Here is a 16,231-nt window from a genome sequence, read left to right as displayed (position 1 = left end):
GGAAGATCCCCTGGCGAAGGCAATGGCTACCCAATCCAGTATTCTTGCCTGGAGAATCCCATGGACAGAGGAGCATGGCAGTCTACAGTTCACGGATAGGACCAAGCAACTAACACTTTCAGTAAAAACAAAAGTAACTGAGATGATACTGAGAAAACTGGGATGAAAAGGAACACAATCCTAAAAGAAATCAATCCTGAACATTCACCGGAAGGACTGATGCTGTAGCTGAAGTTCCAATACTTTGGCCACCTGATGTGAAGAGCTGACTCACTGCAAAAGACCCGATGCTGGGAAAGATTGAAGGCAGAAGGAGGGGACAACAGAAGATGAGATGGTCGGATGGCATCACTGACTCAACAGACCTGAGTTTGAGCAAACTCCAGGTGATGGTGAAGGACAGGGAAGCCTAGCATGCTGCAGTCCATGGGGTCACAAAGAGTCAGACCTGACTTAGCCACTGAAGAGCAAAAGGCTCCCACGCGCAGCAGCCATGGGCAAGGCCACTTGCACACTCCATGAACAAATAACCAGGTGAGGTCTGTTGTATCAATAAATAATACAGCTCATTCCGTATATGCTCAACTAGCAAAGCAGTGGAAATGGCTGCAGAATCCAGTGGCTGCCTCAACAGAATCCCTGGCTGCCTCAACAGACAGCCTTCCATGGAAAAGGGCAAGGCATCAGTCAGGGCTTTGATAGTGGTAATGTAAAGGTAAAGAAAAGATTTCTTTTGTTTAATAAAGGAGAGGCAGTCACCCTGCCCCTTCCTTCTCCTTAAGGTCTCTCCTTAAAGACATAACAGGCCTAATTTGGGGGTCAGGAATTTGATAAATCCATCCTCAATTTTCCAGTGCAAAATAACAAAGACTTCAAAATCATCTCAGAAGTCTGTCAGGAGATTGACAGGAGACCAGCACAAGGAGCATCCGTTTGTCTTTCCAGGAGAAACACACTTACTGTTCTTTGTTCTACTGTATTGTGTGTTTGTATGAAATTCTGTCCAGATTTCTGGTCTTTTACCAATTGTCTGTGTGCACCTCATCTGACACAAACATTCAATAATAAATCGTGTTTTCTCTGTATTCTATGATGAATAGAGATCTTGTAGTTGACAGGATTTTTTTTATTTCCCCAACGAATTATAAAAATAAAAATAGCAGTGTCAGCTCCCTCTACTTCCCACCCAGTCTGACTCCCACCAGGACTGGTCATAGTTCAAGAGTGACTACCAGCAGCCACTGGAGCCAAAAGCTTCCTAGGGCAAGAACAGTTGAAAACGGTTCCTAGATCTCCTAGTCCTCTTTAACAGAAAGAGCTTCTTTTCCCTAAAACCACCATCTCTTTAAGAATCCTCTGTTTATAACTCACTGGCCCACAATGTGCCAATCAGAGCCCATCTCTTAAGATGGAGATGGTAGGGTTACATGGGCTGAATGCAAAAGCACAAGGTAGGTGGCTCTGTCTCCTCTCTCTAGGTGAAGGTGAAAAAGCCATTTTCTATCAGCAGATCAATCCCAAAATTGATTATCAATGACAAAGGCTTAGCATGCACTACCAAATTTCCAAACCTGTTTAACGATTAGCAATACTAAAGTTCAGTCGCTAAGTCATGTCCGACTCTTTGCAGTGCCGTGGACTGCAGCACACCAGGCTCCTCTGTCATCCAGTCATCCACCATCTCCCAGAGTTTGCTCAAATTCATGTCCATTGAATCAGTGATGCTTTATTTAACCATCTCATCCTCTGCTGCCCACTTCTTTGGCCTTCAGTCTTTACCAGCATTAGGATCTTTTCCCACGAGTCAGCTCTTCGCATCGGGTGGCCAAAGTACTGGAGCTTCAGTTTCAGCAATTGCCCTTCCAATGAATATTCAGGGTTGGTTTCCTTTAGAATTGACTGGTTTGATCTCCTTGCCGCCCAAGGGACTCTCAAGAGTTTTCTCCAACACCACAATTCCAAAGTATCAATACTAATAGCCTCAATCAAAATTATTTATTAAATCCTCAATATGTATGAACACAGCATGTTAAATAATGTTTTATATATATATATATATTTTAACTTAACCACAGTAACTAAGTGAAGGTCATGTTTTCAAGTATGTTTGGAACCAAACCAATCAAACTGAATGAAAACAATAACAACAAAAAACAAATATTTCCATAATATAGCTAAAACATGTCAGGAAGCTGTTTAGGAATATGAAATGCACTGTACTGTTTGCTTTATAGGTACTGGTGAATAGACATAAATTGAAACTTAAGGAACCACGTGAATGTTTACGGCCCCCTAAAACAATTAGCTGGCCACCATACACATATTCATGAAAATAAGTCAATAGTAAACTCAGTGTGTAACTCCAACTCAAATCTCTACTACAGATGTTTTTTATGATCAAACAAGGAAGCCTGTACAGTCTCCCTCATGACACTAAGAAGGGGACCAAGCACATAGAGGCAGCTTTTGTTGCACTCTCCTACACATCCTTTCCCACTCCTATTTTTGTGACCCACCACATCCAGTGTGAACAGAGTTGCAAACAACAGGACACAAAGCAATGTCCCACTGTCTCCAAAGGGAACATACTGGAAAAGCTCTTCACATTGAAATGGTTTAAAAATGCTTCACAGATTTCCTTTCTGATGTTCTATACATTTGAAGTTCAAGTTTGGAATAGTAACGAAATGAAAACTTGGCTCATCTTTGTCTTCGAAAAAGGAAAAGCAGAAATCTGCCCAAACTGAAGTTCAGCATTTTTAAGTGGGCCTATTCTCTACCTAACCTTTATTCTTTAAACTTCTTTTGAGAAATGCCTCACCAAACTGATAAAAGAGCTTCTGCAATTTGTACATCTCTGCTCTGACAGATGAGCAGTTCTGAAATTCAGCCAAAGAAAATGCAGGCTTAAAGTCAGAACAAATTTCTAAACACTGAAAGAGTGAGGCCTTCGCTGTCTCCCTTCGGAGAAGAATCCACTAATAAACGAGCCTCTTAAAATCAGAGTGAACAAAACACTCAAACTTCACCCACCAGACCATGGAATAAAGTGGGCTTAATGAGCCAATGCCTTTTTCCATTTTTGCTTTAAAATATATGTACAGCACAGATCAGGGGTACCACAAATTGGAAGGGTCCCTGATAGAGTTTTAATTTAGCATTCCTAGGTAATGATAATCTCCTATAAAGTTTCACAATAATGCCTCAATATTTCTTGGCAATATGAGGCAAGTAATTATGCTCCAGTGTGTTTTATAACTAAAGGAGTAAAAACCAAGTGACCTGGCCAAAAAAAAAAAAAAAAAAAAAAAACTGGCTAATAATTTGCTCGAGGTCATAAATAAATGAGCAGAATACCCAGGAATAAGTATTTAATTTCCAAATTCTCAACTCTTCTAGATAATCATTTTTTCCTATGCTTTCCATAACTTCTCAAACCCAATAATCCTAAATTATTCTACACTGTGTGACTTCTCAGGATAACCAGACTCCAAAGTGGCATGTATTCTGTGACATGGACTTGCAGCGAAAAGAATATATATGTATAGTAAATGCTGTCTTAGCTATGCAAGTATTATACAGTATTCTCAAACTCTTAACCAAACCCCTTAGAGAAGAATGAATTGAGCAGATTTTAAGTTTTAAAGTTCATTTTTAATCACTGTGAACTCAGTAGGCACATCCTATTTGAAGAAGCCTCTCCCATAAATAAGAGAATCATACATATTAAATCCAAATGATGATTTAACAATCTTTCCAGCACATCTCCAAGACACCAGGTAAATGTGGAAACTTTGCATGGTTGGATTTGTGGATAAATGCAGCAAAACCTTAATGTTTGCTTCCATGAAATAAAGCAATTTATGCCATTCTGCACTCAATTCCACACTCTACTCCATCTATTTCCAAGACAACCACTTTCACCTGGTTTTTGGACGTATATACTGTTAGGCATTTAAATGTATGTTTCTGTCACTGCCATTCATTTATTTATTAAGCGTACAGACACTCACTGAATGCTTACTAAATGCTAGAGGTTGTGCCAGTTAATAAAATAGACAGTCCCTGCACCCATGGAACATACCACTGTCTAGAAAAGGGAAGACAAGTATTTTGAGATGCAATTAGTTAAAAGACAATTATAGTAAGTGCTTCAAAGGTTAACACTTTAGCATACAGAGCATATCTGCCCAAGTCTGGGAGCTCAGAAAAAGTGTCCTTGGGAAAGTGACATTTAAGCTCAGGCAAGAAAAAAGAGTAGCAGCTGCCTAAAAAAAAAATGGAGGAAGGAGAACGTGCTAAAGCCATGAGAAGGTCCACTTCAGTGGCCAGAGTATAATGAGCTAGAGTAATGTGAAATTAGAGTAGATTGCAGGGGCAACTTCTTAGGTTCTTAAAAGCCAAATAAGAACAAATAGACAGCCATTGAAAGATTTTACTGAAGAGAAAGAGGTATTTAGGCTTACACTTTAAGATACACTCCAGCTATTCTGTAGAAACTAGAAGGAAGGAGATGGATAAGGTGAACCATAGAAAGGAAAACCTAGTAGTAGATTATGATAATGGCCCACATATTCAAGGATAAATTCCCCAAATAGTTAAGTCATGATTCTCAAACAAATGTATTATTAAAGTACATTAAAGGCTTTAACTCAGTAAGCAATCAGGAAACCAGTAAGGTATTACAACTGGTTCAAAGAAAAAATTTTTAAACCACATGTTAAATGCAACAAAGGAAAGTTGAAATAAATTGACAACAGATGTAAAACCTAGTCTACCCAAGGGGAAATAATCAATTGCATTCCAGCCACTCTGCATTTTTATGGATAAGAATCACTTCCATTACTAACCATTTTCTACAACTCACTGAGTTGTACAGTAGCTCAAAGATGATGTAAGGCAGATACCTCATATGGCTGAGCTGACAGGATTCCCACAGATTTTCTGCCCACCAAAAAGGCATTTAATTATTCTTAACTCAGATAAAAATGACTTGGCAAAAGGGGGTGTCAGTGTCAGGAAAGATGGAGAAAAATGAACAATGTTGAATGTATATGGTACTAGAATCAACAAAATTTGGCATTTGAGAATTTGGTTGGTGTGGGGGGGTGTTCAAGAAGGAGATGTCCAGGGAAGGAATTTAAAACAAATTTCTAAATGGCAGAAGAGGCCATAGGGTCTACTTGGATTTCTCAGCACAAGGACAGTACTACTCTGTAGAGAGACTCACATTGCATGGAAAAAGTAGACTCGATCAATAATTACATTTTAAAGTCACCACAACATACCAAAGGACATGGATAAAAAAGAAATGAAATAAAATCCATTCCCTTCAATAGTACCATTTTTTCTCTTGCTAACCTCTTTAAAGAGGAGAGTGGAAAAGTTGGCTTAAACCTCAACATTCAGAAAACTAAGATCATGGCATCTGGTCCCATCACTAGATGGGGAAACAGTGGAAACAGTGTCAGGCTTTATTTTGGGGGGCTCCAAAATCACTGCAGATGGTGATTGCAGCCATGAAATTAAAAGACACTTACTCCTTGGAAGGAAAGTTATGACCAACCTAGATGGCATATTGGGAGAAGGCAATGGCACCCAACTCCAGTACTCTTGCCTGGAAAATCCCATGGATGGAGGAGCCTGGTAGGCTGCAGTCCATGGGGTTGCTAAGAGTCGGACACGACTGAGAGACTTCACTTTCACTTTTCACTTTCATGCACTGGAGAAGGAAATGGCAACCCACTCCAGAGTTCTTGCCTGGAGAATCCCAGGGACGGGGGAGCCTGACGAGTTGCCATCTATGGGGTCGCATAGTCAGACATGACTGAAGTGACTTAGCAGCAGATGGCATATTCAAAAGCAGAGACACTCTTTGCCAACAAAGGTCCGTCTAGTCAAGGCTATGGTTTTTCCAGGCATGTATGGATGTGACAGTTGGACTGTGAAGAAAGCTGAGCGCCAAAGAATTGATGCTTTTGAACTGTGGTGTTGGAGAAGACTCTTGAGAGTCCCTTGGACTGCAAGGAGATCCAACCAGTCCATTCTGAAGGAGATCAGCCCTGGGATTTCTTTGGAAGGAATGATGCTGAAGCTGAAACTCCAGTACTTTGGCCACCTCATGCGAAGAGTTGACTCATTGGAAAAAACTCTGATGCTGAGAGGGATTGGGGGCAGGAGGAGAAGGGGACGACAGAGGACGAGATGGCTGGATGGTATCACCGACCTGATGGACGTGAGTTTGAGCGAACTCCGGGAGCTGGTGATGGACAGGGAGGCCTGGCAAGCTGCAATTCATGGCGTCGTAAAGAGTCAGACACAACTAAGCAACTGAACTGAACTGAACTGAACTGAACCTCCGGATACACCATGCCCAAATACAACCCGATCCCAAACTCAGCAAGAATCTGTGGGGAGTTTATGGAAATCTTCCAGTTCAGAATTTTTATTCCCTTTTCTGATCCTCAGTGTGGAAGAGGCCCGACTTACAGAATTAAAACAACCAGAAGAAAGGAAACAGTGTGCTTGGAATTTAGTGTGACAGTTATGAGCTCTCCTCTTTGTATCGAAATAATCATAAATCCTTTGATAACTGTGTTCCAGGCTCCTCCAGATTTCCCTCTAGACTTTGACTTCTTATCAGAAGTAATCGGAAAGGAAATGTTTCCAGGGGCAGCTCTACTTTGATATTTTTTTCTCCAAAAAATCTTTTAATAGTAGCCATAATAAAAAATAAAAATAAAAAAACCTGTTCTTGAAAAAAAAAAAAAAAACCCTAATAGTGGTCTTGATAAAAATTGTTCTTCAAAACAATAATAAGCTTTTAGCTTCCATGTCAGTCTACATAACTGGACCTTTTACTGTAACTGATAATGTTACTTAATCATTTCATTGTCTTGCTAATAATTACAAGCTTCCTGGGGCAAAGAATTTACATGGGACTTAAAGTCTTCATTTAATACATTATAAATGTATACATGTAAATATCAAGTTCACTAAATAAACTATTCTAGTACTACTGGACTTTGTGTTCAGATCTTTTTAAAGATATCAATGCTGTGTTGTGCTTAGTTGCTCAGTCATATCCAACTCTTTGTAACCCCATGGACGGTAGCCCACCAGGCTCCTCTGTCCATGGGATTCTCCAGGCAAGAATACTAGAGTGGGTTGCCATGCCCTCCTCCAGGGGATCTTCCCGACTCAGGGATCAAACCCAGGTCTCCAGCATTACAGGAGGATTCTTTACTGTCTAAGCCACCAGGGACACCCAAAGATATCAGTGACCCATGATAAATACTGAGTTACTTCTTTAAAGAATTCGGTAGGGTATATGACCCACATGATCAGTAAATACTGAGAACCATCCAGGGAAGAAGAAGTTCCAGGACAATAACAGAAGTGAGAATATTTTTAAAGCTCAGAGTGGAGTACTTGGGCAGCACTGGGTTCAAGGGTCTAACCTGACATGTATCAGCAATGGCTACGGACCTGGAAAGGACGTGGGTCTGCCGGGTGATGCCCCAGTTCAATGATCTATCATGTGCTGTTAAGGGAATGTCTTGTCTGGGTCAGATTCATGCCAATAATGATAAGCTTCAACATTTTCAGTTATTCTTGCTCAACTGTCATCTTTACTCTACTTCTCTTTTTGTGTCCTACAGTACTATCTAGGTCTCTCTAGTCTCACAAACAGGAACAAAGTAATTCACCTGGTTTCAAATGTTACTTAAATGCAAGCCTATCAACACTACAAAGTTTTCACATCAATCTTCAAAATCAGCTCTAAGGTGATTCTTCCACAATGACTCAAGCTGCTAAAAATGAGGTCTGCTAACTTGTACTGTCTAGAAAAGGACCATATTAACCTCAGTAATCGTCAAAATAGAGAATCTCACACAACTGAGCACTCATGAGGCCCTTGGGATAAAATATCTCCTGTATAGACTCTTCCTTCCTAAAACCATGTTGCTCAGAATCTGGTCCACATGAAGACGATTACTTCAAAAGTTTTGAATAATGTTGAATCCAAAGCACCCAGACGTTAACTGTACCTCTTGAACAAAACAAATAAAATTTTACCAAAAATCACCTCTGTCTGCTTCAGAGTAATCCTACACACAAAACCACCAATTATGGAGTAATTCTCTTCCTTGACCCTCTATCAAAGTCAGGCGGTTTTCACATTCCTTACATTCTCAGAAGCAAGACAAAATATTCCTCAACAAAAACTTGGAAAACCTAAAAATATACTGCAATCAAATAATGAACTGTAAATAGTGGGACGTGGAACAACTTTTAAACTGCACTGCAACTCAAAGTAATCTTAAAACATTCTGATTTTGCCTCAAAGAAATGCCAATGTTTATTTTTCTGACCTTTGCAACATTCTCAAGTGGAAAAATAAGAAATTTTAAAATTAAAAACCCCAAAACAGGGTTTCTCTGAGATGCCTTTAGCTTTTTGCATAGTCCTATAATCAAAACTGGAGAAGGCAATGGCACCCCACTCCAGTACTCTTGCCTAGAAAATCCCATGGATGGAGGAACCTGGTAGGCTGCAGTCCGTGGGGTCGCTACAAGTCGGGCACGACTGAGCGACTTCACTTTCACTTTTCACTTTCATGCATTGGAGAAGGAAATGGCAACCTACTCCAGTGTTCTTGCCTGGAGAATCCCAGGGACAGAGGAATGGTGGGCTGCTGTCTATGGGGTCGCACAGAGTCAGACACGACTGAAGCTACTTAGCAGCAGCAGCATAATCAAAAAATCTGAAAATTCTTCTCCCATCTCAGATTTAGAAGACAAAATTCCAACTCAAATGACCAATGAATAATTATATTAGAACTAGTTTAAAAAGAGTAATATCAATTTCTCTCTTCAGCATTCTTGCTCCTAAAAAATATTAATCAAAACTTGATTATGATCCAAGTGGTTAGAAATGCTGAGAAAGAACAGATTTGGGGGAAATAAATCAGGAAGTTCAAAAGAAAAGAACCACAGGGCAGTAAACATTATTAGCCAGACCTATCAGTATGACAATCCCCAAACACTACACAAGGTAGAAAAGGCTACCTGAATGATGGCAAATTGATTTTAACCAGGCAAAAATGAAACCATCATCTTTTTAGCTAAGTAAGCACAAAAATTCCCCTAAGAGATATTATTTCCTAAATGCACCAAGAAGCCACAGAATCCAAAGCAGCAAGCTAGCAGCTTCATATCTAGAGAATGCTGTTATTTTTTTAGTCACTAAATTGTGTCCGGCTCTTTTGCAACCCCATGGACTGCAGCCCGCCAGCCTCCTCTGTCCATGGGATTCTCCAGGCAAGAATGAATGCTGGAGTGGGTTGCCATTTTCTTCCTCAGAGTATCTTCCCGACCCAGGGATTGAACCCGTGTCTCTTGCATCTGCTGCACTAGAAAGGAGATTCTTTACTGCTAAGCCACCTGGGAAGCCCCTACAGAATGTTAGATAAAAATACAGAGCTTTTTACCATGAATGTTTATACCATGAACTTTTTATACCAGAATTTCCATTTAAACTTATTATAGAGAGTAAAGGAAAAATAAATGTATCTGCATACTCAGAAGATTTCTGTTAGGTCACATTTCCTAGGGAAAATTCACTGCACCTCCAACAAAACTCTATCAACCAGAATGAGGCATTCAAATCATCAAAGTTTTTGAAAGTCTCCATTACCTTTGAAAATCGAGCATTTATCCATTTGGTAAAGGTTTTCTTCTGTACATCATTGTGTTCATCTGTGGGAGGGAAAAGGAGAGAGAAGGGAAAATATTAGAGTTTATAGTTTTACTCAGGTGCTAAATAAGATTATCTCCATCCTGGAGAGTTTTACATTGTCTATTAGTAGAATTCCTGAAGCACAATGATCCATAGTTAATGAAGGGATGACTGATGGATTCGATATGTATGGAGTCTGCTAACAAACATCCATAGCAGAGGGAGGCCCAGGCACCTTTCCAGAGAAGCTGGCTTTCTCACCCCACATCTCAGCATATCGCCACCAACCCTTAAATCCATGTTCATGAGAAAAGAATCAAGACCTTGCTTTCAAAGTATTATATACATGTACACATAGACTTTCTGTTGCATTTTGTTTAAATACAGTTTCAGCATGCCAAAAATGTTATAGCATGTTCAAGACAAAAAAATGGAAGTTCTTTTTTCAAAAAAACTAAGAAACTCATGATTCCCCCCCCTTCTCATACAATTCCTATAGAACAAAAACTACTATAAAGTTTATAGCTAATTGTGTAATCCGTCAGTCTTATCTTTGAAAGCAATCTACACCCCCCATTGGGCACATACCCTGAGGAAACCATAACTGAAAAAGGTACCTGTACCTCAGTGTTCATTGTAGCACTATTTACAATAGCTAGGACATGGAAGCAACCTAGATGTCCACAGACAGATGAAGGGATTAAAAAGTTGTGGTATATATACACAGCGGAATATTACTCAGCCATAAAAAGGAACGCAACTGAGTTAGTTCTAATGAGGTGGATGAACTTAGAGCCTATTAGATGGAGTGAAGTAAGTCAGAAAGAGAAAGACAAATATCATAAATTAACACATATATATGGAATCTAGAAAAATGGTACTGATGAACCTATCTGCAGGGCAGCAGTGGAGATGCAGACAGAGAGAACAGACTTGTGGACACAGGGTAGGAAGAACTGAGTGAGAGAGTAGCATTAAAACATGTACATTACCATATGAAAAACAGAGAGCCAGTGGGAATTTACTATACAACACAGGGAGCTCAAACCCTATGCTCTGTGACAACCTAGAGGGGTGGGAGGGGATGGGAGATGGGAAGGGGGTTTAAGAGGGAGGGGACACACATATACCTATGGCTGATTCATGTCACTACATGGCAGAAACCAACACAATATTGTAAAGCAATTATCCTCCAATTGAAAATAAACCACCTCCCTAAAAAAAAAAAAAAGGGAATCTACACATTTTACAAGCGGAGAAACCACAGGAGTTTGTTTTTGTTTTTTTTTTTTAAATGACTAATGTTGGCTTGAATTGCAAATTCATTTTCCAGGTCAAACAAATAAAAATTGACCTTAAAAAATCTAAAGGACCCTGAACCTCTTGAAGATGGGCAAAGTGATCTAGTTAGGTATAAGGAAGTCATGTAAAATGGGAGTTAATAACACTTACAAGGCACTGTGAGGGCTGGTGGATACAAGTGGAAATACTTGGCAAAGAGCTGGCATTGAGCTCTTTGTTGTTATTCTAGTTGTAATTATTATTATAGTATATGTGTGAACAAGACAAAAATATCCATGGTACCCTTTCTGTTACTTCTAATCATACCCTCTTCAATTGCTCCTCAATTATCTGTTAAAATGAGCAACAGTCAATGTTGGCATAAATCCTACAAAGGAGCATGTTAACAGTCTCTGAGTTGTTCTACAAGCTGTGTAAGGAATATTTGGAATAAAACAGAAAGCTTGTGGTACTATCTGCACACACACACACACACACACACACACACACACACACACCCCTTGTTCCACTACTGTCCATGTAAGGAATATTTGGAAGAAAGCTTGTGGTACTATCTGAACACACACACACACAAACACACACCTTGTTCCACTACTGTCCATACTGCCAGGCTGCTTCCCACATGATGACAGTAAAACAGTAACAGAGAAGGCTCAAGTGCACTCCGTCCTCAATGCGTCAATTTCAAAGAGCTGCCTTCAACCCAGACCTCCTCACTCATCTCTAACAGCATAATTACAAGTTCAACCACGACTTCACCAAGTTAGTGGTATCTTTGGGCCTTATTCTGCTCTGGAAGGAGAGCTTGTAATTAAAAGGTCACTCCTGGAATAAATATAGCAAGAGTTTCAGAAAAGAGTGCCCTTCTACAGATCCATAAAGGTAACTGGAAACTGACTCTGAAACACAAAGAGGGCAACGGAGGAAAAAACTAAGAAACTTTGTGTTGTCAGCCGAGCTAGGACTCAGCCTTTCACAAAGGACAACACAGTCAGCATCAGCCTCAATTTCAGGCTTTCTACCATCTGATCAATGCCACGTATGAGCCATTTATTGACCAAGAGGACTTGCTGATACACTCTGAATGTCCCAGCCTTGACCATCACATCGAAGAGAGACAGAGCTGAGATTATATGCAGTATGTAAGACACACACCAGCCTGAACAGTGCTATACCAGCCCACTAATATGAATTTAATCTTAAATATGTGTTCAGAGTACATGGCAAATTCAATCATTTTGCTATGAACAAAAATATATATAATGGTCATAAGTATTACATTTTCTCAGTTCCATAAAATTCCTTGAATTTAATAATTTTTAGCAAATTATTGGGAATTCGGGAAATTCTGAGAAGCAAATTTTATTTCACATTTTATTTCTATTTTATTTTTTACATTTCTACATTTTTTAACCTCTTTTCTGAGCATTTAATCTTCCTACTTTCAAAAAATATATTAAAATAGCTAATAAATACTATATGGGTTCCTCTCCAGAAATAATGCAAACAAAGAAATGAGTACCTGTCACCTTCTCAAATGATGACTGTGTGGGTACTAAGTCATTTCAATCATGTCTGAGTCTTTGCGACCCCATGGACTACAGCTCACCAGGCTCCTCTGTCCATGTGATTCTCCAGGCAAGAGTACTGAAACGGGTTGCCATGCCCTCCTTAGGGGATCTTCCCGACCCAGGGATCAAACCCTCATCTCCTGAGTCTCCTCCATTGGCAAGCAGGTTCTTTATCACTAGTGCCACCTGGGGAGCCCCCAAAAGATAACTAAAAACCTCCAGCTGTATCACATACAGAATAAGATCAACTATTTAAAATAGGTTCCCATCATACAGAGATGTGTGTAAAAATTAGAAGTTAGTGTTTCTATAATAGTTTTTATCTTTGGTTCAAATAAAAGTCTGAATATATGTCTAATTAAGTAAATGGTATGAAAAGAAGTTATTGTTGTTTAGTTGTGAAGTCATGTCCAATTCTTTTGCGACCCCATGGATTACAGCCCGCCAGGTTCCTCTGTTCATGGGATTTCCCAGTTGAGAGTACTGGAGTGGGTTACCGTTTCCTTCTCCAGGGTATCTTTCCAACCCAGGGATCAAACCCACGTCCCCTGCATTGGCAGGCAGGTTCTTCACCCCTGAGCCATCAGAAATAACGTACTGCCTTGTAAAAGATAAAATGTCTTGCATTCAAACTTTTTAAAAATACTCCAAACTTTATAAACACTCTTCTTTATTCATTTTTCTGGGGAAAGGGGGGATTTACATCTCAATAAGCCTTGATTTCACATTTCCCTTTTCACACAACATACACACATACACACACACACAAGCCTCTTATTTTCTATCAGATATGAATTCAGTAAAGGAATAGGAATTAGCCTGCAGTTTTTCAATTATGAGATTTTTTTTTTTAATGTAACAAATTTGGAACACTTACTAGTATAGAACTGCCCTCCACACCACAAAAAATTAAGCTAACAAGCTTGGCCCAAGTCAGTGTTTCAGGGAGACAGAAATTTGCTAGCAAAGTTGGTAGCATGACAACTAAAATCCTAAATCACGCTACTATGATCAGTTGTTTTCATTATATACATAGAAATTTATACCAAATTTCAAATCTCAAATTTGTTCAACTCTCCAAGTCAAGTAGTTATTTTAATGTTTCCAAAATAAAAATATGTAAGCAGATAATACAACTTTACAGATAACTGGATTATTTATATGTGTATTAAGTGAGTATAATTTACATGTTAAATTTATTCTTTCAGGTTTCCAAACGTGTGTTTTCTTTATATTTGAATTTTAGAGAAAACATCTAACTTTTGAAAGCCTTTTTTGGCTTAGTAAATCTTACCCATTAATGACCTTTCTCCATTAGGGGGACAAACACGGGACTGAATTAGGAGAAGAAAAATGTGTTAAATCCCTTAAGGCTGATTTTCCAAATTCTTCCTCTAAATATTTCGCTCTTCTTAAAATGCTTTTGACAAGCTCACACAGATCCAAGGGCCGCTGCCCAGGCTGGAATTTTATTTTTGTGATGGGTAAGAGAAGTGAAGCAAGAAACATCAACAAAACCGCCTGATAAATCTTCCAGGAAACTAGCTAAAATTTTTTTTCACTTCATCAGCTCAAGGGCACATCAAAAATTCTTTTAGCAGAACCTAGAAACAAATCTCAATTTAAATCTTAATCTATAATGTTTCTGTAAAAAAAAAAAATAATAATCCAACATTACAACCATAAAACAGAATTCTGTATTTCCATAGGTCTATCTGTATGTATATAATATAAACACAAACTTAGGATAATTGTTGTACAATATTGTGTGGTTTCTCCCTTCATCCCGCTTGTCCACAAGTCTCTTCTCTATGCCTTTGTTTTCATGCTGCCCTGCAAATACATTCATCAGTACCATCTGTCTAGATTCCATATAAATGCTTTAATATATATTTGTCTTTCTGACTTACTTCACTCTGTATAGTAGGCTCTAGGTTCATCCACCTCATTAGAACTGACTCAAATGTGTTCCTTTTTTATGGCTGAGTAATATTACCTATGTACCACAGCTTCTCTACTGATTCATCTGTTGACAGAGAGCTAGGTTGCTTTCATGTCCTAACTACTGAAAAATAGTGCTACAATGAACACTGAGGTACCTGTGCCTTTTTCAACTATAGTTTTCTCAGGATACATGTCCAGTAGTGGGACCGTTGGGTCACGGGGTGGTTTCATTCCTAGTTTTTTAAGGAATCTCCATAGAGATTGCCTGTTTTAAAAAATATCTTTCTGCAGATATAATTTACATACCATATAAGTCAGCCATTTCAAGCATGCAATTTAATGAGTTTTGGTATTTTAAAATGTCAATGTTTTGTGTAGAATACATATAACATAAAATCTGCTATTTTAATTATGTTAAAGTACTCAATGTGGTAACATCGATTTCATTTACAATGTTGTGCAACCATTCTCATTATTTCCAAAATTTTTCATCCACCAGAACAGAAATTCTGTAACCATTTAGCAACACTTCTCCCATTCCCCCACTTGCCCAGGCTCCAGTAACTTCTAATCCACTTTCTAATTCTATGCATTTAAGCCACCTTAATATTTCACAGACATGAATTCACACATCATCTGTCCCTTGGTGTCTGACTTATTTCACTTAGAATAATGTTATCAAGATTCCTCTGTGTTGTAGCGTGTGTCAGAACCTCATTTCTTTTTTGTGGCTATCCATAGTATGTAGTAGTCATTGCATGTATATGCCACATTTTTTTACCCATTCGTCTGTTGATAGACACTTGGGTTGTTTCTATCTTTCAGCAATTGTAAATAATGCCACAATGAAAACTGTGTATTAGTGTCTGTTCCAATCCCTGCTTTCAGTTCCCCTGGATATACACCTAGGAGTGGAATTGCTGGGTCATATGGTAATTCTATCTTTAGATTTTTGAGGAACTGCTGAAACGTTCTCCATAGCAGGTGCATTATTTTATATTTCCACTAGCGATGTGTATGGGTTTCAAATTCTCTACATCCTCACTAACACTTTCTTTTTTAAAATTATTATTATTACAGCCATCCTAGTAAGTGTTAAGTGGTATGTAATGATTTGTATTTGCATTTCTTTAATGACATTACTTTGCCAACAAAGGTCTGTCTAGTCAAGGCTATGGTTTTTCCAGTGGTCATGTATGGATGTGAGAGTTGGACTGTGAAGAAAGCTGAGTGCCAAAGAATTGGTGCTTTTGAACTGTGGTGTTGGAGAAGACTCTTGAGAGTCCCTTGGACTGCAGGGAGATCCAACCGGTCCATTCTGAAGGAGATCAACCCTGGGATTTCTTTGGAGGGGATGATGCTAAAGCTGAAACCCCAGTACTTTGGCCACCTCATGCAAAGAGTTGACTCCTTGGAAAAGACTCTGATGCTGGGAGGGATTGGGGGCAGGAGGAGAAGGGGACGACAGAGGATGAGATGGCTGGATGGCATCACTGACTCGATGGACATGAGTTTGAGTGAACCGGGAATTGGTGATGGACAGGGAGGCCTGGCGTGCTGCGATTCATGGGGTCACGAAGAGTCGGACACGACTGAGTGACTGAACTGAATTGAACTGAATGACTTAATGATGCTGATCATAAAAAGACATTTTGGAAACTCAAAAATTACCA

General features: G+C 39.1%; 1 protein-coding gene across 22 annotated transcripts in view; it reads right to left on the bottom strand.

Moving 5' to 3' along the window:
* UTRN (utrophin) overlaps positions 1-16,231 on the bottom strand; it is a 555,518-nt gene that overhangs the window by 435,143 nt on the left and 104,144 nt on the right. For all 22 annotated transcript variants that reach the window (XM_060419779.1, XM_060419784.1, XM_060419780.1 and 19 more), the window contains one exon: positions 9,700-9,761. In XM_060419779.1, the coding sequence (XP_060275762.1) occupies positions 9,700-9,761 (62 nt within the window). The remainder of the gene's footprint in view (positions 1-9,699; positions 9,762-16,231) is intronic.

Source organism: Ovis aries, chromosome 8 (assembly GCF_016772045.2).
Source record: "Ovis aries strain OAR_USU_Benz2616 breed Rambouillet chromosome 8, ARS-UI_Ramb_v3.0, whole genome shotgun sequence".
NCBI classification, from domain to species: domain Eukaryota; kingdom Metazoa; phylum Chordata; class Mammalia; order Artiodactyla; family Bovidae; genus Ovis; species Ovis aries.
Note: the sequence above shows the minus strand (reverse complement) of the source record. Positions and strands in the feature narration are given on the sequence as shown.